At 36.7% G+C, this 26,110-nt stretch overlaps 1 protein-coding gene across 1 annotated transcript in view; it reads left to right on the top strand.

Annotated features, from left to right (window-relative positions):
* The first annotated feature begins 455 nt into the window (after positions 1-455).
* VWDE (von Willebrand factor D and EGF domains) overlaps positions 456-26,110 on the top strand; it is an 83,829-nt gene continuing 58,174 nt past the window's right edge. The window contains 10 exon segments of the mRNA XM_070787404.1: positions 456-465; positions 618-865; positions 1,700-1,791; positions 2,328-2,473; positions 5,149-5,176; positions 5,178-5,364; positions 5,614-5,687; positions 7,072-7,319; positions 11,522-11,658; positions 15,427-15,572. Coding sequence (XP_070643505.1) covers positions 456-465; positions 618-865; positions 1,700-1,791; positions 2,328-2,473; positions 5,149-5,176; positions 5,178-5,364; positions 5,614-5,687; positions 7,072-7,319; positions 11,522-11,658; positions 15,427-15,572 — 1,316 coding nt within the window.

Raw genomic sequence — 26,110 nt, 5'->3', positions numbered from 1 at the left:
TGCTCCTGCTGCTGCTAAGTTGCTTCAGTTGTGTCCGACTCTGCACGACCCCATAGACAGCAGCCCACCAGGCTCCTCTGTCCCTGGGATTCTCCAGGGAAGAACACTGGCGTGGGTTGCCATTTCCTTCTCTGAATATTTCCCACTAACATCGTGTAATCACTTCTGTAATGAACATCTCTTTCAACCCAGAGTAATGATGGATTGGGTTATGAGAGTAATTTATAGGAGTAAAAGGGTAAAGCATTTGATTTTGCATCATCATGACTATATTTATATCAGGAAATTATAGAGTAGAAATCTTATTTGTTCCTTTTTTTTAGAAAAGATAATTGCTTAACAGAAAGTAAATTCCTTTTCAAGAGCTAGACTTTTCAAGAGTAGTCATATTCAACATGCATTAATACAAGCTTGATAAGCTGACATATTTCTCTGCTATTAATATCTATGAGATTATGAGTCAAAGTAAGAATATGGTACTTTGCTGATTGCCAGAGAATAATTATTTTTCTAAATGTATTTTACTTTTCCTTAATATAAATCCCTGAGTTACAGTTTTCATGAGCTTTCCCATAACAACTCTTTAAGATGACCAACTACAAATTTTCTCCCACCAGGTCAGCTGTCTGTCTCATTACCACCACCACCTCCAGGAAGGCCAGAGGTTGTGGTGGAGCTTATTGAGTCCAGGCTTTTCTGTAGGTGTGCTTTTGATGTTTTCCCTACAAACAACTTGGTGGGATTTCACATAGCTTGGTCTAGGCTTTCTTCTCAAGAAATCAAAGAAGAACTGAAACAAGAGACCACAGTTCAGGCATTCTCTCTTTTAGAACTGGATGGTATAAATCTCAGACTTGGAGACAGGGTATGTTCAAAAAGTTGGATTTTCTTTTATTTTCATAAATGTGTTAATTTTTAAAAATGGATTTTAAAATTGGAAGTGGGAATGAATTGGGACATTAGCATTGACACATATATAGTCATGTAAAATAGATAGCTAGTGGGAACCTGCTACAAAGCACAGGGAGCTCAGCTCAGTGCTCTGAATGACCTAGATGGGTGAGGAGGGTCAGGGAGGTCCAAGAGGGAAGTGATATATGTATACTTAGAGCTGATTCACTTCATTGTGCAACAGAAACTAACACAGCATGGTAAAGCAATTATACTCCAAGAAAAATGAAAAACAAAAATGTTAAAAAATATATATAATCTAATATAAGCTTTATCCTCAGGATATAAAGCACAATGTTTTTCTTTTAATTTTTTTCTTGGAAGTTGTGCCAACTCCGGTGATAACTGGATTAATCAGTAATCTTAGTGACTTTATATGAGTATCTGCTTTAGTAATTCACTGATTATTATCAAGGAACCCTTATGAATTTATGTCCCTTTCTTGTTTTAAAATATAATTTTATTCTGGAAAAAAGTTTCTATTTTTTCAATGATAATATCATTTATTATCCACCTTTAAAAACATCTTAAGTACAAAGTCTACAAAACACTGATTTATGTTGAGGTTTATATAATTAATATTTTATAATGGACTTTTTCTCAATTTTCAAGCAAGCTTTTAAATTACTTTTTTCTATTATATCTTATGCACAATCTACCAAAAGTTAGAGTTAAGTATTTTAATAATTTATCGATATGTCTTCCAGAATTGTGTTGGTAAATGACTATTTGTTAACTGTATTCATAGATATTTTGTAGTGCTTCTGTCTTTTTCTTGGAGAACCCACATGTACAAAGTTTAGCCATCGAAAGCCGAGAATTTTTTGCCGGCATTAAGGTATGTAGCAGTGGGTGTAGATTTGAAAGATTATTCCTCTGGAACTGTGTTTTCCACATTGTGATCTGTGGCTGCTGGTTCCAGAACCACATCACAGACTCCATGCTGAGACCCAGGAGTTTGTATTTTTTGAGAAATAGCTCAAATAATTCTAGTGCCAGTGAGCTCTGAGGGCCTGTTACTGAACTACAGTTGGAATATACTTGCTTTTTTTTTTTCTTTCAGAAAAAAATTCTGTCTGCCTTGAACCAGAATCATGAAGGCAGGCTTCAACCAGACTGCCTAAAATGTGTTGTGGAACCAAACTGTGCCTAAACTCTAAACATTACAGCAACTCCATGAACTCTTCTGTGCATTGCTGATGTATTTAAGGGTTTGGTTTTAATTGATCTTGTTTAGTTAAAAAATTCTAGTGTTTATTGCTATCATCAGCTCACTCAGCAAAACAGGAGCTATAGAGGGGAATGCCCTTTCAAAATTATTATATCTTAGAAATAAATTATATTTTAACATGATTGCTTTACATGTTTTCTTACACCAGTTACAACCTGAGCACTATATCTGAAGATGGGAATGAATACCAGTTGAGGATAGAGAGCACAGTTCCTATTGTTTGTCCTACTGGATTCAGTGAGCTTGATCAGGAGTGCAAAATCTCATTAAAACTGACAACTGTTGATCAAGGTAATATGCTAAATCCATTTCATTATTATATTTCAAATACTAACCAGTCCTTTTTTCCCTTCAGGAAGTCACTGGAGTGCACTCATATAATTAATTATATTGCATGTTTACATCATTTTACAACTCAATCATGTTAATAATACTGGGCCAAATTTATGATTGCCAAAGCAATCTATATTGCAGTCCACATTTATCCCTCCAGGGCTCAAAGCACAAGTTAGGAAAAAAAGACAATAATAAACAGTCTCCACATTGTTATCTTTCTCTTCCTCCTCTTTTTTCTCTTTCTCCTGCTCCTCATCCTTCCACTTACTCTTCTCTTTGCTTTGTTTTCAGAGATTGAGGGACACACTGGTCTTTAAGATCTTCCAAGTCATCCCTAATGAGGAAGGTGTGATAAGTTATGCTAAAAGTTCAAGCTTATGTAACACAAATCTCATAATGCATTCTTCCCACTCTGCTCTCTAATGTAAGCTCATGTCTGAGATGTTTTGCTTTCAAATCCTTCCATTTGAATTACTGGTTATGGAGATTGTATGACACGGTCACATGCATGTCACTGTCACAGCCACAGAGAGAGCTGAAATTCCCCCTCAGAACAAGACAGACTAGGAGAGGACAAACTGTCTATAGCAGTGACTGGGTTGATTGGGTTCTTTGTTTTTCCCTTAAGCCTCTGATATAGGGACCAATCAAGTAAAATATAAATAAAATAATTTTCAAGAGAGATTACAACTCTGTTCATATATTAATACCTTTTTCACCATAGGGCATAAAATTTTATTCAGTAAATACACCAAGTGCAATGTATCTAGGTCTTCACATCTGTATTACACTTAATTAAACCAGAGAAACAAAAGGATAAAAATGCTAAGAGAGATTGCCTTATAGGAAGTACTCACCCAGAAAAAGAGACAACTACAGAGATAGAAAAAAGAATCAAAAGAAGCTATCCCAACATGCTTGACACTCAACAGGCTTAGGTAACACCCAACTATTCCCTCGGATTTCAGGAGCAACATAAGCAATACTTTATTTTTAAATACAACCCAGAATATGAAATTAAACCCTCTCTCTCAGGCTGTTTGACATGTCTACCTCAAGCTATTTGCTTATTGTGTATTTTTGCATAATATGCAAATTTTACTAAAGTTTATGGGGAATAATAGGAAGAGGGTGATGTTATTGACATCTTCCAAAATTGTGTTAGGCAAAGATTTCCTTCCAAGTGTAAAGTATATTTGCTTGCTCTAAATTCTTTCAACACGATAAGCACTGCTAAAATAATACAAAAACAGCCTAAATATATTCCTACATTTTAGAAGTTTATCTGTTATTTGTCAATTAAAAACAATTTTCTTTTTTTTCTGGATAAAATTTATTTCATCCTGATATTCTTCATCTCATCTTCCTTAAGTATATTCTCATTATATCTCTACTCCTGTAGAGCGGAAGTTGGTGTCTCCTACCATATTTCTGGGCTTCGCAGGTAGAGCTAGTGGTAATGAACTGGCCTGCCAATGCAGGAGACTTAAGAGAGCTGGGTTCAATCTCTGGGTTAGGAGGATCCCCTGGAGGAGGAAGTGGCAACCCATTCTAGTATTGTTGCCTGGAGAATCCCATGGACTGAGGAGCCTGGTGGGCTACAGTCCATAGGGTTGCCAAGAGTCAAACATGGTTGCGTCTCTGAGCACACACATGCACTGTATTTCTAGAAAGACCCCACTGCTTTTTCACAGTCTTAAAAAGAACAGTACTTGGCCCTCATATCATAGACTAGGGGGGATTATGTCTGTGGTTCTATCTAAGCAAGATATATTTCATATTCACCTTAGGGAGATGGCTAAGAGTTTAGATGTTTCTGTTATTATGTATATGGGAAAAGTATATATTCCTAGGGAAACAAAATGTATGAAGAGAAAATCTTTTCAGGAACTTAGAATCCATGCAGTGAGCCTATCTCAGATGGACTTTTGGTGGACTCTATCCATTTTGTTTAGTTATACAAATTTCTAGAGTTCCTTCCTCCTCTTTTCTTTCCAACTTATTTCTGTGTGTGTTTTTTGTTCCAAGGCAAAAAGCACCTCAAGGTTCTGAATATACTGGGACATTTAGAAGGTGAAAAGAGATTGAGGATTTATTTCTGGTGTGGAATTACTTAGTTTTGATTTTTCTGTTTTTAAAAATGATGAACTCTGTATCAATAATTAAATCGGCTTAGTGAACTCTATTTCAGTAATCATTGCTATCCCTCAACAATGGATAGATAGAATGTAAGTTCAAGCCCTAAGATTTATCTGTACCCAAGGCCTAAAAGAATTAGAAAGAAAAAATTAATGATGTTTCATAGTGTTAGAATTACATTGTTTTCTTTACAGAAACAAAAATAAATTTTATATTGCTTCTAAATTATTTCCAAGAGCATATGAATTTATAACCTATGAAAAATAGTAATATGTATGTATATATGTTTACACACATGTTGATTAACTATTTGTAAAGATCAGGTAGAGTTCAATAGCTTTGGTTTATTCAGACAGAAATTACCAATATATTTTTAAGTAAGAGGAAATAATTTAAGAATAAATTCTGAATTCACTGTTCTATGTTATTATGGATTTTGGTTGGTAGTTTCTCTTAGGAAAATTTTCTGTGTATTTTTTTCACTAAAATAGGTACAGAACAACCAGGCTTAAATTTGGCAGTCTTCCCGTCGCGTGGACCTTCGTCGGACGTCATCCTGTGCTAACGGAACCTGCAGCCACGCTTTTGTCTACTATACTGCAGCTACACGTTTTTCACAAGATGGGAATAGAGTCACAAATATTGTAGTAGAACCTATAGTTCATGAGAACTTCCTGTGGAACAGCTATATTCCAGACAGCATCCAGGTTTACAGATTATAAAAATCTTTTTAAAAACTAAGCTTTAAAAATATATGTATTTTATCACTATACCTTATAAACTTTTCATCTCAAAATTATTTAATGAGCTATTTCAGTTTTTAAATGATTCCTACCTTAATAACTATGATAAAACAGTAGCTAATTAAAAATTCACTGAGTTTGTTAGAAAATGTATTGTATATCTCTAAATAACAATTAATAGTAATATTTAGGGAAAATTTCTTTGCTTTTAAGATCAGAGTGAAAGATGTCCCAACTGCTTACTGCTATTCATTTACTGATCCACATATAATCACCTTTGATGGCAGGTAGGTTCCTGAAAGCTTTCTCCTTTGGTAGTTTGTGTTTTTCTTGGATTTTTTGCTTTGTTTTAAACATTATACAATTTTTTTTCTTAGTCCTCTTCACTGAAAGATTAAAAAGGAAGGCATGTATGGACATCACTGTTTTGTTTCTAAATATTTGTTCATGTGAAATGTTTTTTGCCCTAAAATCTAGTTCTTTTTAAATATACAGAATAATTGTGAAGCTGAGTTTGTAAAAATGAAGATTCTTATAAATACAGTAATTTTAGCTTGACCATTTACTTATCATAATGATTAAATTATGTATTCTAGAGATATGTACTGTATCACATTTCTACCTGATATTGAAATAATAATATTGAATGTTTAGGTAAGATGATTAAGCTAACACATATAATTATTTTAAAAATTAACCACTTCTAATTCATTGCAAGAATACTCAGGGGAAAAACTGTTGTAGCCATCATGAATACCTGGATGTCTGCCTTTGGAACTTAAAGTAAACTGAGCAAAATGACCCAACAGTAACCTAAACTAGCTTGCTATTAATACCTGCACAGAAGGATTTAAACTCAGTTATACTGTTTTGGGAAATACATGATTTTAAGATGTTGCTAAAGAAATAATAAGAATACCTCTTCATTGAGTCATAATATTCTTTGTGATAGAAGGTCATTTCTTCTTTAAAAAATTATGTGATAATTGCTAATAAAATTATTTAATATCAGCAAGAACATGTAGAGCCCCTCACCAATAACAAGTGAAATTCCAAAAGTCTGAAAAGGTATTGAAAGGTTGTAGGCGGTAACCCACATACAACAATCTTTTATGATTATAATTAAATTAAATTAAATTCTTTATGATTATAGCTAAACTTAGAAGCTTTAGTGGAAAAACCTGGAGAAAGCATAGTGGCTATTAATTTAATTTGTTATCATTCAACAATATTAACCATGTAACAACTAAGTGGCAAACCACACTCTTAAGTGCTGGAGTATGGCAGTGCACAAACAGACAAACGTCCCCTAGCCTCCTGAGGCTTACGTTTGTATGGGTGGAGAGAGACACACGACAAAGTATGTAGTGTATCTGAGGGGAAAGAAAGCAGTGTCACAAAGAGAAGGTTGAAAGTGGGGACTGACTGAAGTGATGACACAGAAGAAAAATGCACTGAGAGAGATTTGGGTGTTTATTACTACCTTGTTTCATTTAGTAATCTACAAATACTTGTTGTGATGTATAAAGCTATTAGAATACAGATTTTCCATTCTTGCATCAAAATATATTGAATGCATATAAATACATTTAATATGTATATTTAGTTTATAACATACTGTTGTGATATTTTATACCAATTCTTAATGCAATTGACTTCTGTTAATGATAGGATATATGATAACTTCAAGACTGGAACACTTGTGCTTTATAAGAGTATGTCATGTGATTTTGAAGTCCATGTACGTCAGTGGGACTGTGGAAGCTTTCACTATCCTGTGTCATGTAACTGCGGCTTTTTTGCCAAAGAAGAAGGTGATGTAGTTACTTTCGATATGTGCAGTGGTCAGTTACATGAATCACAGCCATATTTATTTGCAAAGAGCCAAGATGTAATCAGCAATATCAAGATAAGTGAATCTTAGGAAGAAAAGTCATAGTATGTATGATTCTTCACTGTTAAAAGTATTTTTTTGTTTTTTTCTACTGATTTTGGATTCAAATCTGAATTTCATCTATATTAAATTAGGTGCCATTATTTTCCAATGTTAATTTTTTTAAGAAAATAACTTACCAATTAACACTGATCTCAGAATACATTTTTTTTCACTTACCACACAAATAGACACAACAAAGTTCAAACTGTCAAATCTAAGTGCCTTATTTTAAGATTTCAGTATGATAACAATGGATTATTCATAAAAAATATTTTTATAACATCCAATAAACAGTATATTAGGCAGAGATGAAATACATAATTAAGAATAAATATTTACGAGTAACTATTTTTGAAATGAATACAGATGATTCTGCTTCAGGAATAAACTGATAGATACATGAAAGAGATTAGAAAATCAAGAAATAGACCTAAGGTTATATATTTTAAAATAATACTTAATATCTGTGAACTGATTATTTGCATTTTAAGGTCACCGTCCTTTCATCTTCCAAAAAAGTAAATTCCAGGTGAATGAAATTTAAAATTTAAATCAAAGTAGTAGAAGTTGCCAGGTCCAGCACAGCCGGTGAGAAAGACCTGAAACGGGGGCAAGCACCATAATGAAAAAACAGACCCATATAATTTGGCAAGTGGGGAGTCAGGGGGCCATCCTGCTGTCCATGGCAGGAAGACAAAATGGCTCCTTCCAGCCCTCACTTTTATTGGCAGAAGTCACATGAGATCATTAGGGAATAGCTATACTGGGGAGTTTGATTAGCGCAGGCTCTGCTGTTGATCAGGAATACAGGAATAACTTGTTTTGTTTCCATGGAGACGGACACAGGGGTAAGCAGTGAAGCGGAAGAGAGAGCTCTTCCTGACCCAAGAATGTCAAGTCGGCATGCTTACTAGGACAATCACGAGGGCGCGGTTTGCCGCACCCTTGAGTCATGGGGCAGGTTCTGGTCTCTACTCTGCCAGGCTGCAACAGAAAGTTTAAGTAAATGTTTTTATAGCATTGAGATGAGTAAGAATTTTTAACATAGCTTTATATATTTGAATTGTCATTAAAAACCAAAATGCAAATCAAAAAGGGAAAATACTGTTACATATAAAGCATAGTTAATATAGAAAGCACTCATACATCACTAATATAGTCAGCACTCCAATTAAAATGAGAAAACAATATAAATAGGCAATTCACAAAGAAATAAAATAGACTAATATACCCAGAAGTACAAATAATCAACAAAAATATGAAAATGTCAACCTCATTAGTTTATCAAAGAAATGAAGATCAAACACCTCTCATGCAAGACCAAGTGTAGAACATGTAGTTACAGACTTTCCAGAGAACATATGTATTATTCATATATTATGATCTGAACCTGTGCATGCCATTTTTTCAGGAAATTTTAGTTCTGAAAATTTGTCAAAGTAAAATAATCAAGGATGTGCAGAACCTTAGTGATACTCATTATATTTTTCCAAGAGGGAAAAAGTACAATTAATCAGTGATGAATAAACCATTTAACCAAAACCCTAAATATAATGCTGTCACATAATAGAACGTTTTGTACTCATGAAAATTTTGGAGTAAATGTGGATTTATTGACAGGTGAAGAAGATATTAATGAAATGTAGGAGAGGTTTACAAAGCACTTGGATTAAGATATACTAGCTACCTCAGATTGAGTAGTACTGTAAAATTTGTTTGCTTTTGTATTTTTCTGCAGTGAACATTTAACTGATTTCATACAAAGGAGAAAAGCTCTGTTTTTAAATTTAAAAGTTTAAAAGGGAAGGAGAGTCAGACGAACAAAACACAGGTGGTGTGTTTTCAGTGATCTTCAACACAGACACCAAAGCGCCTGACCTGGGAGAGGGCTGAACCTCCTGTGAGGAGGCTCATGGATGACATAGGCTTTTAAGATGATTCAAGAAACCCCCTTGCTCCCATTCCCAGTTGCCCAAGCAACTTTCTGGTATAATTTGGCTTCTTATTCTATTTACCTACTGACTGCAAGAGAATACTGATTACCCACAGGAATCTGTTCTCTTCTGGAATTATATTTATCTGTGTAAATTAATTACTCGGCAGTCTAGCTCTACATGAAATAATTATTATCAGAGATATTATTTTGGAAACATTATCCTCAACATTTCTAGCTGTTTTAATTGTATAAAATATTTGCTTTAGTGTAAATTATTTAACAAAAGGAGCATAAACAAAATATCTCAGTGAAAGGATCAATATGGAGATTAAACTTCAATATATAAAATATATAAAGATAAAACTTTATATTTTGCTCATTTTACTAATATGCTTAGTTTTTTTTCTAATCTGTCTAAATGGTACTCATTATTTTGTCCCAGTAAATTAGAGGAAGACATTAGAAAGTCAGTTTGATTCTCATAATCATTAAACCAATAACTCCTGATTTTCCTCCTACCACCACCAACCTGCTCTTTTCCATCTCAGTAAATGCAAACTTCTTTCCTCAATTGTTCATGTTAAAAACTCATAGTCACTTTGACTTTTCTTTTTATATCAAGCCTCATGTTTGATCCATCAGAAGCAAATTCACCTCTAGTATCAAAGAATTTTATCTCTTTCCCTGCTACCAACTTAGTCCAAGCCACCATTATCTCTCCCTTAATTATTTTAGATTCTCTTAAAGTTTATTCTTCATGCAGTGATTCCTTTGAAATGTTAAGTCAGACTGTACTATTCCTCTGCTTAAATCCCTTTGTTGGCTCTTCATCACTTTCAGAGTAAAATTGGCAGGCCCTACTATAGCTTAGAAGACCATGTATAATCTGAGACTCCTCTCTCACTGAACTCATCCACCATTCCTCCATAGGTCATTACTTTCCAGTGTTCTCTAGTGGAAGCTTTACTGTTCCTAATAAAGGCCAGCCTGCTTCTCCCTCAGGACCTTTGGACTTATCACTCCCTCTCACTGACACATTCTTCCACATATCTTCATGACTGACTTCCTTGTCTTTTCTATTCAAATATCATATTATCATATAAAATCCTTCCATGGTCATTCTAAATAAAATAGTTTTTCTCACACAACCCCATAGAATTTATCTCCCTTAATGCATTAATAGTTAATATACATTTTCTCCATTGTCTTGAAAATATACTTTTTCTCCACTGTCTTATGGGATACACTTCATATTTATTTTTTCTTTTTTGTCCTCTCATAATAGAATGTAAGTATCAGGAAGGCCAAGACTATTTTGTTCATGATTATATCTCCAACATTTAGAATAACAGCAGAAAAATAGAAGTTGCTGTGTAAACATCTGAATATATAAAAGAATATTATTTTTCTAAATTTTCATAAATATTTTAGAACTCTAAATACAAATAGCAGGATTTTTATATCCTATTGCTTTTAAAGTTATATTCATGTAGATCTTGACAGTTCTTAAAGGATTCAATGACTTTATGCATTTATCTATTTTAATAGATAATGCATTTATCTATTTTAACCACTAGATCTTACTGATAGAGATAATGAATAATCTTACCATGACCAGAAGGAGAGAAATACCATAAGAAGGTCATCTGACTCTGACTGATAAATTATTTTCTCCTACGACTGAGAAGTATACCTAAGATTATGGTATCAAGTACGATAGCAATAATACATAAAAATAGCAACAATACTGGGACAACAGCATGCACAAAATTTGATAATTCTTTCCTAAAAGTTATGTAAGAATTGTTTTTTAATTTAATACATTGCATTGCTAAATACATTATCTTATTACAAGGGCATTTTTTCATAACCTATTTTTATAAGAGCATTTTTTCTGTAACGTGTCTCTATGACATAAACCAAATGGCAAAGCAAAACATACGCCAGGTGGCAGTAATTTGTTAATACTTGTATTATTTGGTATCAAATATTATTAAAATATTAATTAAACCTGTGTAATTGGGCACTGATAATATCTGTAATGCTATTTCTATTGGCTGAATAGTAGGTAGTACTTCTTTTAATACTAGATTACTGTTAACATGTAACTGTTTAATTAATGTGCTAAATAATATTGGGGATAGACTTTAAAATATTATTTTACATATGCTTTTAATTTTGGCCTTGAAAATAATTTTTTCTGGAGTTAAAGAAAATATGTTCTATTTTTTAATCATTTTTTTCTGAAGACAAGGTTCCTGAGATTATAGAACTTGAGAATGCTGGATTCTGTAATATTTGAAAATATAACTGTGTGATGGTGAGAGTTTTTGGTCAAGGCTTCAAAGAATCACCTTCAATTAAATGTGAAGTTACTAAACTGAAGGTATGTTAATTATAATGTCAAAAACAATTAAGTTCATGAGTTATTCAGGTTAATTTTCTTTAGTTTGGAGTATCAATTAGCAACATAAACTCAAAGGATGTCATATCCTCAGAGAGCTGAACAGGAAAACTGTTAAGTTGCTTAACCATAAAGCTTCTCCTGTTTTTTATCATTTTTATTGAGGCATTAGCTCACTATTTCAGTCTCAATAAAAAATTAAAATAATATCAAATGATATCAGCATCTTTATTGAAATGTAAAAACACAAGGAATGGAGGTCATTTTAATCGAAGACACTTTGCTTAAATTATAGGATTTAGAGATATGAACAATTCCCTTTTACAAACCAAAAAGTTAGGAATAATTGTGCTCATCCTTTATATTTCCCTTAATATGGATTTCATATGGGAAAATTGCAAAAAAAAAAAGTGTTTTTCTTTCTTGAAGCCACATAAGACAGACATGGTCACTCAGTTTTAATATTAGTGCATCAAATTATACTTTATTTTTGATGATATTTATATGATCTTCCTTTTATTTGTGGAATTTTAAGGAGCATTTTTAATTTAGAAAGTACTTATTACGTTGGGTAAGCTAGAAGCTTACAATAGTAAATCATAATTTAGCATTTTTTTAAACTTTTCTCTCAATTCATTCTGAGATTGAGAATTTGAGGAGGAAATAACTTTTGTATGTGTCTTTGTCAAATAGTTATACGTAAGAGTTATGCTTATTGCAAGATTTTGAGTAGAGCCTTTCCAAATGAGCCATGAAATATTTTAACCTCAGTGAAATAATAAGACATGTAATAGAAAATGTAATATATATTATTTCATTCACTTTAGTGTTGCTCACGAAAGTTGTCATTATATTGTTCTTGGCAGAATAAACCACATGTTATCACCACATCATACCACATCACATCAAATGTGATCATCACAGTCCAATTAAGTGATCTGATGAGAGAATTTTATAGGTTTATATTCTCTTGGAAAGTACATTTTGTTCTTTCAGATATACTTTTTACTGTGCTACTTCTTCTCATACTACTTCCCTCCTTCAAATATCTGATAAAGAGTATACTCTGGAATTCTCTAACTCTATACAGAACTATAGGAAAATATATATATATAATATATATATATATATTAACAAGAATCAAAATTACATACATTAACTATTTTCTTTCTCACACTGTTTAGAATGTTTATGTATTTTATTTGTAATACTGTTGGATTTCTTTTTATAGTATTTGTATTCCACTTTGAATTTCCTTCACACTCTGGTTGATTTTAGTTATATACTTATTTGGAAGGTATGTGATATATTATCGTGGTTCTAATAGTTGATGCCATACAAAAGGTATACACTGCAGAGAAGTGTCACTTTCTTCTCATCCTTGTGTTCCTCTCCCCATTGCTCCTTCTTTCCATCCTGTTCCCATCCATTTTCCAAATGTATCCATTGTTTTTTTTATTCTTATTGTATTTCTTTTGCACAGAGGAGAATGTAAATTTCTTTTTTCCCATGAATGGTAGCATAATACAGATGTTCTTTTTTACTTTTGCAGTAGTCATTTTTAACAAGTTTTTGTCTAGAGCTCCATCCACCCAGTCATTTTCTTCATTCATCCTAAAAGCATCTAGGACTTTACAGAATCCAATTTTTAAGAACTGGATCACTTAAGTGATCCAGAATTAAGAATCCCGTCACTTACTGATAGGATTAAACTTAAGTTGCTATCCTAGAAACAAATGACCCTTCATGATCCAGCTATTGTCTGTTTTTCCAGGTGTGAACTCCTGTACTCTAGGAAAATCCCATGCTTTTTCCTGCATTACTGTTTTATCACATGGTATCCCCCTCCAGGCTTCCTAAATTACACTCATCTATTTCTGCTCCCAGTATCCAAAAGGCAGTCTCCTTTTTCACTTTCAAGAGAAGTGCTGTTCCTTTTTTGAAGCCTTCCTTGACCATGCTAGTTAGACTTAGCGGCTTCTTTCTCTCATTACACCTTATTTGAATCTTGGTTATAACAATAAGAAAGTATTTTGTTTTTCTTTCCTCTGTGATCTCTTTCTTTTAGAATATTCTCATTCCATATGAAAGAAAGTGAGTGTTAGTCACTTAGTTGTGTCTGACTCTTTGTGACTCTATGGACTGTAGCCCACCAGGTCCATGGGATTTTCCAGGCAAGAATACTGGAGTGGGTTGCCATTCCCTTCCCCAGGGATCCAACCCAGGTCTCCTGCATTCAGGCAGACTCTTTACTGTCTGAGCCACTAGGGATTCCATACAGATACTCACAAAATACTGTTGAATGGAAAAGAAAGAGAACCCTGTTTATTCTTCATTTGGAGTAGGCTTTCTAAACAGAAGAGTGGAAATAACCCCTGTATTCCTGGTCATTGCCTGGAGTCTTGTTCCAACACCCAAAACCAAAACAAGAGTCCATACATCCATCTAAGTGTCAATATCATGACTACCGTCTGATGATTGTTGTCATCCGCCTCTGCTGGAAGGGAACCACTGATTTATCTGCTAGGCCAGACTGTACACAGTCCCTTAAACATGGAGATGTGTTATGGGGCTCACTCTTTCAGCAAGATAGCTTCTGCTAGCCATAGACTAGTATGTTCTTGCTTTTTTTTTCCTGCTGACCTGTAATATTGAAACATCAGTATACTCCTATTTCTGAGCCCTTAAAAACATTCCAAGGCATAAACTTTTTAAATATCTGAACCTAAATTTTAGTAATAAAATATATCCTTTTTCTGTGTTGTTATGTAGCCAGAACGTTATTCTTGCTTTACTTCTTTAGATACCAATGCAATTCAATACTGAAAAATAGTATTTAAAGTTTAAGTATGATATGACGTTGAGTTATTAAATGTGGTGAATTGGTTAGAATATATTTAGTTTTAAGTTACATAAATTGAACTAGCTTGAGCAAAATGATATTATGAGGAAAATGCATTTTTCACAAAACCCCAATAGGAACCTGACTGCTGAATTCTCAGGAAAAAAAGAATTAAACTTGGGACTTAAACACCATGAAGACTCAGTTTGTCTGCATTTGTATGTGTGTGTGTATCTGTCATGGTCCTGCTTGTCTCTGTTTGTGAGCTTCATTTTTCCCTTTCACTAGGTATTACCTTTCTCCAAGAGTGATAAACATGGCCATCAACAGCTCCATAGCTTTTTATCTTGTAACTCAAGCCTCCAGGCTGGCTTAACATCCTCTATGGTACGAAGTTAAAACATCTGAAATAAGCATTGGCATAGCTTTGGTCTACCTACGGACCAGTCAGATGTAGTCAAGGGAGGTGGGTCATGTAAGAAAATGAGAAGCCCTTTGAAAACCATGTATATGGAGGCAGAAAGGGCGGTTTCAAGTAGAAGATGGGGTCAAGAGAAGTGAAGGATTTTCTGGGTAGAAAACCAGTCTGCTATGTATCAACTACATAGTCAAAAATGTTTCTTCTTGCTACAAAAGTCATTACTTGGGATCCATTATTTATGGCTAATATTGGTAAGTTATTTGATTTGAACCCACAAGAAGTGTGTGAGTCATTAAAAGCAATTTATATCAAATTAGGATGCATATGTATTCTGAATAAAACTGTCAATGTCAGTTTTCTTTCTTTATTATGCATTCCATTATACCAGGCACATATTTTAAAATTAATATTTTGGTTATATGCGACTCACTGGCAAAGCATTTCCATGATCTAACAGAGGTTAATTGATTTTTCATTACGCTTTCAGTTTAATAGCAGTAAATGGGTCCTTGAAGAGGCCCTCTACACATACACTGTTTTTCAAAACAGCAGGACTGTTGATTGTCAGTTGCCCGCTGATGTTCAGCAGTCTAGTACCATAGATATAATGAGTGATAAACCAATCATGAAGTGGCAAATAAAGGTAAAAAAGAAAAGATATCCTCATATTTATAAATAAAATATTTATGTATTAAAATTTCATAATGAATTTATAATATTATACTTAGAACAAATTATCTGATTATAGAACTACATATATCTTGCAGGTATCTAACAATAGTTATAGGTTCAGTAATCCCAAAATAATGATCATATATGATGGAGCTTGTCAAGTTAGTGGTCTCTATGAAAAGGACTTAGGTACTAGATCAGATCAGATCAGTCGCTCAGTCATGTCTGACTCTTTGCGACCCCATGAATCGCAGCACGCCAGGCCTTCCTGTCCATCACCAACTCCCGGAGTTCACTCAGACTCACGTCCATTGAGTCAGTGATGCCATCCAGCCATCTCATCCTCTGTCGTCCCCTTCTCCTCTTGCCCCCAATCCCTCCCAGCATCAGAGTCTTTTCCAATGAGTCAACTCTTCTTATGAGGTGGCCAAAGTACTGGAGTTTCAGCTTTAGCATCATTCCTTCCAAAGAAATCCCGGGGCTGATCTCCTTCAGAATGGACTGGTTGGATCTCCTTGCAGTCCAAGGGACTCTCAAGAGTCTTCTCCAACACCACAGTTCAAAAGCATCAATTCTTCGGCGCTCAGCCTTCTTCACAGTCCAACTCTCACATCCATACATGACCACAGGAAAAACCATAGCCTTGACTAGACGAACCTTTGTTGGCAAAGTAATGTCTCTGCTTTTGAATATGCTATCTAGGTTGGTCATAACTTTTCTTCCAAAGAGTAAGCGTCTTTTAATTTCATGGCTTCAGTCACCATCTGCAGTGATTTTGGAGCCCAGAAAAATAAAGTCTGACACTGTTTCCACTGTTTCCCCATCTATTTCCCATGAAGCGGTGGGACCGGATGCCATGATCTTCGTTTTCTGCATGTTGAGCTTTAAGGCAATTTTTTCACTCTCCTCTTTCACTTTCATCAAGAGGCTTTTTAGTTCCTCTTCACTTTCTGCCATAAGGGTGGTGTCATCTGCATATCTGAGGTTACTGATATTTCTCCTGGAAATCTTGATTCCAGTTTGTGTTTCTTCCAGCTCAGTGTTTCTTATGATGTACTCTGCATATAAGTTAAATAAACAGGGTGACAACATACAGCCTTGATGAAATCCTTTTCCTATTTGGAACCTGTCTGTTGTTCCATGTCCAGTTCTAACTGTTGCTTCCTGACCTGCATACAGATTTCTCAAGAGGCAGGTCAGGTGGTCTGGTATTCCCATCTCTTTCAGAATTTTCCAGTTTATTGTGATCTACACAGTCAAAGGCTTTGGCATAGTCAATAAAGCAGAAGTAGATGTTTTTCTGGAACTCTCTTGCTTTTTCTATGATCCAGCGGATGTTGGCAATTTGATCTCTGGTTCCTCTGCCATTTCTAAAACCAGCTTGAACATCAGGAAGTTCACGGTTCACATATTGCTGAAGCCTGGCTTGGAGAATTTTGAGCGTTACTTTACTAGCGTGTGAGATGAGTGCAATTGTGTGGTAGTTTGAGTATTCTTTGGCATTGCCTTTCTTTGGGATTGGAATGAAAACTGACCTTTTCCAGTCCTGTGGCCACTGCTGAGTTTTCCAAATTTGCTGGCATATTGAATGCAGCACTTTCACAGCATCATCTTTCAGGATTTGGAATAGCTCAACTGGAATTCCATCACCTCCACTAGCTTTGTTCGTAGTGATGCTTTCTAAGGCCCAGTTGACTTCACATTCAAAGATGTCTGGCTCTAGGTCAGTAATCACACCATCGTGATTATCTGGGTTGTTAAGATCTTTTTTGTACAGTTCTTCTGTGTATTCTTGCCATCTCTTCTTAATATCTTCTGCTTCTGTTAGGTCCATACCATTTTTGTCCTTTAACGAGCTCGTCTTTTCATGAAATATTCCTTTGGTATCTCTGATTTTGTTGAAGAGATCCCTAGTCTTTCCCAGTCTGTTGTTTTCTTCTATTTCTTTGCATTGATCGCTGACAAAGGCTTTCTTGCTATTCTTTGGAACTCTGCATTGAGATGTTTATATCTTTCCTTTTCTCCTTTGCTTTTTGCTACTCTTCTGTTCACAGCTATTTGTAAGGCCTCCCCAGACAGCCATTTTGCTTTGTTGCATTTCTTTTCTATAGGAATGGTCTTGATCCCTGTCTCTTGTACAATGTCACGAACCTCAGTCCATAGTTCATCAGGCACTCTATGTATCAGATCTAGGCCCTTAAATCTATTTCTCACTTCCACTGTATAATCATAAGGGATTTGATTTAGGTCATACCTGAATGGTCTAGTGGTTTTCCCCTACTTTCTTCAATTTCAGTCTGAATTTGGCAATAAGGAGTTCATGGTCTGAGCCACAGTCAGCTCCTGGTCTTGTTTTTGCTGACTGTATAGAGCTTCTCCATCTTTGGCTGCAAAGAATATAATCAATCTGATTTTGGTGTTGACCATCTGGTGATGTCCATGTATAGAGTCTTCTCTTGTGTTTTGGAAGAGGGTGTTTGTTATGACCAGTGTATTTTCTTGGCAAAACTCTATTAGTCTTTGCCCTGCTTCATTCTGTATTCCAAGGCCAAATTTGCCTGTTACTCCAGGTGTTTCTTGACTTCCTACTTTTGCATTCCAGTCCCCTATAATGAAAAGGACATCTTTTTTGGGTGTTAGTTCTAAAAGGTCTTGTAGGTCTTCATAGAACCATTCAACTTCAGCTTCTTCAGCATTACTGGTTGGGGCATAGACTTGGATTCCTGTGATATTGAATGGTTTGCCTTGGAAACGAACAGAGATCATACTGTCGTTTTTGAGATTGCATCCAAGTACTGCATTTTGGACTCTTTTGTTGACCATGATGGCCACTCCATTTCTTCTGAGGGATTCCTGCCCGCAGTGGTAGATATAATGGTCATATGAGTTAAATTCACCCATTCCAGTCCATTTCAGTTCACTGATTCCTAGAATGTCGACATTCACTCTTGCCATCTCTTGTTTGACCACTTCCAATTTGCCTTGATTCATGGACCTAACATTCCAGGTTCCTATGAAATATTGCTCTTTACAGCATCAGACCTTGCTTCTATCACCAGTCACATCCACAGTTGGGTATTGTTTTTGCTTTGGCTCCATCCCTTCATTCTTTCTGGAGTTATTTCTCCACTGATCTCCAGTAGCATATTGGGCACCTACTGACCTGGGGAGTTTCTCTTTCAGTATCCTATGATTTTGCCTTTTCATACTGTTCATGGGGTTCTCAAGGCAAGAATACTCAAGTGGTTTGCCATTCCCTTCTCCAGTGGACCACATTCTGTCAAGTCTCTTCACCATGACCCGCCCGTCTTGGATTGCCCCACGGGCATGGTTTAGTTTCATTGAGTTAGACAAGGCTGTGGTCCTAGTGTGATTAGATTGACTAGTTTTCTGTGAGTATGGTTTCAGTGTGTTTGACCTCTGATGCCCTCTTGCAACACCTACTGTCTTATTTGGGTTTCTCTTATCTTGGGCGTGCGGTATCTCTTCACGGCTGCTCCGGCAAAGTGCAGCCATTGCTCCTTATCTTGGATGAGGGGTATCTCCTCACCGCTGCCCTTCCTGACCTTCAATGTGGTATAGCTCCTCTAGGCCCTCCTGCGCCCGCGCAGCCATGGCTCCAGGTCACTCCTCTCGTTGCTGCCCCTGGTCTTGGGCGTGGGGGCGTGGGGTAGCTCCTCCAGTCTGCTGCCCCTGGCCTCAGGCTTAGGGGCGAGGGGTAGCTCCTACCGGCCGCCGCCCCTGACCTCGGACGTGCAGTAGCTCCTCTCGGCTGTTCCCGTGCCATCGCAGTCTGGTACTCTCGGTCGCCTCCCCTGACCTCGGGCGTGGGGTAACTCCTCTTGGCCGCCGCCCTTTGGGCATGGGGTCCTCCCAGCTTCTGCCCCTGACCTCGGACGTGGCGTGCCCGTCGCAGCCACCTGCGCTATGCCGCGCCCGTTGCAGCCGCCAGGTATGTAACTTTTCCATTATTTTCACATTTGCATCATAGCTTTTTCTTTTCCTGTACTGCTGGAATATTAATGTAAGTTTTCACTTTCATATCACAAATACTAATAGAGAAAAGCCTTCTTCAAGGTTATTCAAGATTAAATCAAAATTGTTCTTCTGCCTATAACTCCTGTTAAAATGGCTGAGTTTCTGCCTTAAAAATTTTGAAGTGACAGGTTTACTCCTGAAACATCAAAACAAGAGGTTCAGGTTGAATTTTCTTTCCTACACACATTTTAAAAGTAGTAATAGTGATTTTCCAATAAAATGCTGCCTTATGGTTACTTTATCTTCTTTGTGGCAAATGACATGCATTTAGACAGAATTTGTAAAATGTGAAGGTAACACTTTCAAAGGGAGTTTCCTGTGGCCGCTAAGCTCATTGAACCATGCAAATATCTACCATTTAAGGGATAACAGAACAGCACAGCCTGGGCTGAAACTTCTCACCCATATCCTTTTTAATCTATATCCAGTCCACTAGGCTTATCAACAGGTTTCTTTTCTATGTCAGTTGCTGATTTAAGTGATACCATGTGTGTAATATCACCTGGCTCTTCAGAACTAAGAAGCATATAAAATAGTTTTCATGTATCTGTTGTTCGGTCACTAAGTCATGTCTGACTCTTTGTGCCCCCATAGACTGCAGCACGCCAGGCTTTCCTGTCCTTCACTATCTCCCAGAGTTTGCTCAAATTCATGTCCATTGAGTTGGTAATACTATAACATCTCATCCTCTGCCTCCCTTTCCTCAGATTTTTAAAATTTTCTTCTTGAGATTAACAATCAGATCACATCAATAAGAAATTTCTGTTTTTGAGAAGTTGTTTGATTTTCTTTCCCTCCAAATATTACATTTCCATATGTCCTGAAATAATTACTCTTCAAATGTTGTTATTCACAGTTGTTTTAACCTCTTGGGGCTATTTTGTTCTCATTTTTGTGCAGTGTTCCAAGTGATGTCAAGGAGATTTGGTAGAATGAGCAAGTTTATATATCCTGGACAAAATTTGATCTTCTTCCCAAGTTAAAAATGATTTCTACATTTATGATTATTTCTTTGCATGTCAGCATTTCTCTCCACTATTTGTGTAATAGCATCCATTATCAAGTATGGATGACTATGCCAGGGATCTAGTTTAGTCTTGCCATGTTCAAAGGACTAGTGGGCTCCTGGAGGAAGGGAGAATAACTATAAACCAATCTAATTCCTAGATATGCAGGGGAAAAGAGTCTGTTTTTATTTGTAAATAAAACACTTCCTGTGTGAGTTTAGCAGTAAAAAGAAAGAAAAGTGATGCTTTATTCCCATGTTATTTATAAATTTTCTTATTCCTTTCATATTGATCAGTTCCATTAACACATAGAGGAAATTATTTGTTTTCTAAGATGCATTTATGATCAGAATATACAAAAAAATGTTTTCTAAAGTGAAAAAAATGTTTGCTAATCAATACAGACTTATAAATTGCATTTGTTGGAATCATCAACATATATGTTGCTTTCTTTTATGTATTGTGTATTTTTTTTCCTAAACACTAACTAGTTGTATCTTGATTGGTGTTTTCCTTTTTAAAAAATCTCCATTAGGAAAATGTTTGCATTATCAATGGACTCTGCTACATTGAAGGGGATAAAAATCCTACCAGCCCTTGTTCAATTTGTAGACCTAAAATTTCAAAATTTACATGGTCATTTTTAGAAAGTAAGTTATTCTTTTTAACCCAAATATTTAAAAACAATTTAAAATCATGGGTTACATAAATGTTTTTTTAAGATGAATACTGTGTAATTTAGGATTTTTCTTAATTGCATAATTTATTTTGCTGCAAGGAAATATAAGATGAAATGTTTTCATTATATATAATCTCTATGATTGCAGTACAATAGATATGGGATTTTTATTTTAATATGTAATAAAGAACACAAACCCAGCACTATTATTCTGTGACATTCTGAGCATAATATTGGGTATGGATGATTTCTGGATGCTTTGTTCCACCTAAAAAAACTACCCAAATTATAGTCATGTACCATATAATTTCTTTACTTCTTTAAATATAGCCATGTATGATTCGATATAGGTGTTTCTCACATTCTCTTTTTTAATAAGGCCAGGCATCACAAAATACAACAAGATATAATTACTCCCTGGTCCCATGTAATTTTATCTAAGGAGTCATAAAGCGTTATATTTACATAGTGCTTTGTAATGTCACCATGTACGTTATTGAAAGTGCAATTTTCATTATTGTGTTAGACCATATGAGTCATTGCTCAGGTGCAAGACTTGGGATATTATGGGAAGAGTAGAAATGTGGGGAAGAATTTAGTGCAAGAAATAAGAGAAACACAATGTAACTTCTGAATTGGTGTCTTTTTTTAATGGCTTTGTTATGACTGATTCATCATAAATTCACAGTGTTCAAAGATATAAGGGGCATTGAATTATCTGTTCCAAGACCCCCATATTGAAAGGTGGGGAAATTAAAATCAGTCAGTATTATAAGGACATACAGGGGCAAGTTCAGTTCAGTTCAGTCGCTCAGTCGTGTCTGACTCTTTGCGACCCATGAATCGCAGCACACCAGGCCTCCCTGTCCATCACCAACTACCGGAGTTCACACTCAGACTCACGTCCATCGAGTCAGTGATGCCATCCAGCCATCTCATCCTCTGTCATCCCCTTCTCCTCCTGCCCCCAATCCCTCCCAGCATCAGAGTCTTTTCCAATGAGTCAACTCTTCGCATGAGGTGGCCAAAGTACTGGAGTTTCAGCTTTAGCAACATTCCTTTCAAAGAAATCCCAAGGCTGATCTTCAGAATGGACTGGTTGGATCTCCTTGCAGTCCAAGGGACTCTCAAGAGTCTTCTCCAACACCACAGTTCAAAAGCATCAATTCTTCGGCTCTCAGCCTTCTTCACAGTCCAACTCTCACATCCATACATGACCACAGGAAAAACCATAGCCTTGACTAGATGGACCTTTGTTGGCAAAGTAATGTCTCTGCTTTTGAATATGCTATCTAGATTGGTCATAACTTTCCTTCCAAGGAGTAAGCGTCTTTTCATTTCATGGCTGCAGTCACCATCTGCAGTGATTTTGGAGCCCAAAAAAATAAAGTCAGCCACTGTTTCCCCATCTATTTGCCATGAAGTGATGGGACCAGATGCTATGATCTTAGTTTTCTGAATGTTGTGCTTTAAGCCAACTTTTTCACTCTCCTCTTTCACTTCCATCAAGAGGCTCTTTAGTTCTTCTTCCCTTTCTGCCATAAGAGTGGTGTCAAATTCCTATCTAAGGTTATTGATATTTCTCCTGGCAATCTTGATTCCAGCTTGTGCCTCATCCAGCCCAGTGTTTCTTATGATGTACCCTGCATATAATTCAAATAAGCAGGGTGACAATATACAGCCTTGACGTACTCCTTTACCTATTTGGAAACATATGTTGTTCCATGTCCAGTTCTAATTGTTGCTTCCTCACCTCTTCTTAATATCTTCTGCTTCTGTTTGGTCCATGCCATTTCTGTCCTTTATTGAGCCCATCTTTGCATGAAATGTTCCCTTGGTATCCCTAATTTTCTTTAAGAGATCTCTAGTCTTTCCCATTCTGTTGTTTTCCTCTATTTCTTTGCATTGATCGCTGAGGAAGGCTTTCTTATCTCTCTTTGCTATTCTTTGAAATTCTCCCTTCAGATGCTTATATCTTTCCTTTTCTCCTTTGCTTTTCACTTCTCTTCTTTTCACAGCTATTTGTAAGGCCTCCTCAGACAGCCATTTTGCTCTTTTGCATTTCTTTTCCATGGGGATGGTCTTGATCCCTGACTCCTGTACAATGTCACGAACCTCTGTCCATACTTTCTCAAGAGGCACGTCAGGTGGTCTGGTATTCCTATCTCTTTCAGAATTTTCTACAGTTTATTGTGATCCACACAGTCAAAGGCTTTGGTATAGTCAATAAATCAGAAATAGATGTTTTTCTGGAACTGTCTTGCTTTTTTGGTGATCCACCAGGATGTTGGCGATTTGATCTCTGGTTCCTCTGCCTTTTCTAAAACCAGCTTGAACATCAGGAAGTTCACAGTTCACATACTGATGTAGCCTGGCTTGGAGAATTTTGAGCATCACTTTACTAGCGTGTGAGATGAGTGCAATTGTGTGGTAGTTTGAGCATTCTTTGGCATTGCCTTTCTTTGGGATTGGAATGAAAACTGACCTTTTCCAGTCCTGTGGCCACTGCTGAGTTTTCCAAATTTGCTGACATATTGAGTGCAGCACTTTCATAGCATCATCTTTCAGGATTTGAAATAACTCAACTGGAATTCCATCACCTCCACTAGCTTTGTTCATAGTGATGCTTCCTAAGGCCCAGTTGACTTCACATTCCAGGATGTCTGGCTCTAGGTCAGTGATCATGCCATCATGATTATCTGGGTTGTGAAGATCTTTTTTGTACAGTTCTTCTGTGTATTTTTGCCACCTCTTCTTAATATCTTCTGCTTCTGTTTGGTCCATACCATTTCTGTCCTTTAACAAGCTCATCTTTGCATGAAATGTTGCCTTAGTATCTCTAATTTTCTTGTAGAGATCTCTAGTCTTTCCCATTCTGTTGTTTTCCTCTATTTCTTTGCATTGATCGCTGAGGAAGGCTTTCTTATCTCTCCTTGCTATTCTTTGGAACTCTCCATTCAGATGCTTATATCTTTCCTTTTCTCCTTTGCTTTTCGCTTCTCTTCTTTTCACAGCTATTTGTAAGTCCTCCTCAGACAGCCATTTTGCTTTTTTGCATTTCTTTTCCATGGGGATGGTCTTGATCCCTGTCTCCTGTTCAATGTCATGAACCTCATTCCATAGTTCATCAGGCACTCTATCTATCAGATCTAGGCCCTTAAATAGTCTTGTTTTTGCTAATTCTATAAAGCTTCTCCATTTTTGGCTGCAAAGAATATAATTGATCTGATTTTGGTGTTGACAATCTGGTGATGTCCATGTGTAGAGTCTTCTCTTGTGTTGTTGGAAGAGGGTGTTTGCTATGACCAGTGCATTTCCTTGGCAAAACTCTATTAGTCTTTGCCCTGCTTCATTCAGTATTCCAAGGCCAAATTTGCCTGTTACTCCAGGTTTCTTGACTTCCTACTTTTGCATTCCAGTCCCCTATAATGAAAAGGACATCTTTTTTGGGGTGTTAGTTCTAAAAGGTCTTGTAGGTCTTCATAGAACCGTTCAACTTCAGCCTCTTTAGCATTACTGGTTGGGGCATAGACTTGGATTACTGTGATACTGAACAGAGATCAATCTGTCATTTTTGAGATTGCATCCTAATATTGCATTCCAGACTCTTTTGTGGACTATGATGGCTACTCCATTTCTTCTAAGGGATTCCTGCCTGCAGTAGTAGATATAATGGTCATCTGAGTTAAATTCACCCATTCCAGTCCATCTTAGTTTGCTGATTCCTAGAATGTCGACGTTCACTCTTGCTATCTCCTGTTTGTCCACTTCCAGTTTGCCTTGATTCATGGACCTAACATTCAAGGTTTCTATGCAATATTGCTCTTTACAATATCAGACCTTGCTTCTATCACCAGTCACATCCACCACCTGGTGGCGTTTTTGCTTTGGCTCCATCCCTTCATTCTTTCTGGAGTTATTTCTCCACTGATCTCCAGTAGCATATTGGAGAAGCACGCTGGCTGTGATGGACCCGGCAGAAGCGTGGCTGAGAGGAGCTACACCAAATCTGAGGTCAGGGGTGGCGGCCGAGAGGACCTATCCCAAGTCCGAGGTCAGGGGCGACAGCTGAGAGTGCCAGGCTGCGACGGCGCAGGAGGGGCCAAGAGGAGCTACCCCACGTCCAAGGTCAGGGGCGACAGCTGAGAGTGCCAGGCTGTGACAGCACAGGAGCGGCCAAGAGGAGCTATCCCCAACCTGAGGCCAGGGGCGGCGGCCGAAAGGAACAATCCCACATCCAAGGAGTGGTGGCTGCGTGGTCACAGGAGGGCAGAGAGGAGCTACTCCACGTTCAAGGTCAGGAGGGGCGACGGTGAGGAGATACCCCTCGTCCAAGGTAAGGAACAATGGCTGCGCTTTGCTGGAGCAGCTGTGAAGAGATACCCCACGTCCAAGGTAAGAGAAACCCAAGTAAGACGGTAGGTGTTGCAAGAGGGCATCAGAGGGCAGACACACTGAAACCATAATCACAGAAAACTAGTCAATCTAATCACACAGACCACAGCCTTGTCTAACTCAGTGAAACTAAGCCATGCCCGTGGGGCCACCGAAGATGGGCGGGTCATGGTGGAGAGGTCTGACAGAATGTGGTCCACTGGAGAAGGGAATGGCAAACCACTTCAGTATTCTTGCCTTGAGAACCCCATGAACAGTATGAAACAATATGAAAAGGCAAAATTATAGGATACTGAAAGAGGAACTCTCTAGGTTCGTAGGTGCCTAATATGCTACTGAGATCAGTGTATAATCATAAGGGATTTGATTTAGGTCATACT

This window comes from Bos indicus, chromosome 4, assembly GCF_029378745.1.
Source record: "Bos indicus isolate NIAB-ARS_2022 breed Sahiwal x Tharparkar chromosome 4, NIAB-ARS_B.indTharparkar_mat_pri_1.0, whole genome shotgun sequence".
Taxonomy (NCBI): Eukaryota; Metazoa; Chordata; class Mammalia; order Artiodactyla; family Bovidae; genus Bos; species Bos indicus.
This window is presented reverse-complemented; position numbering and strand designations above follow the sequence as displayed.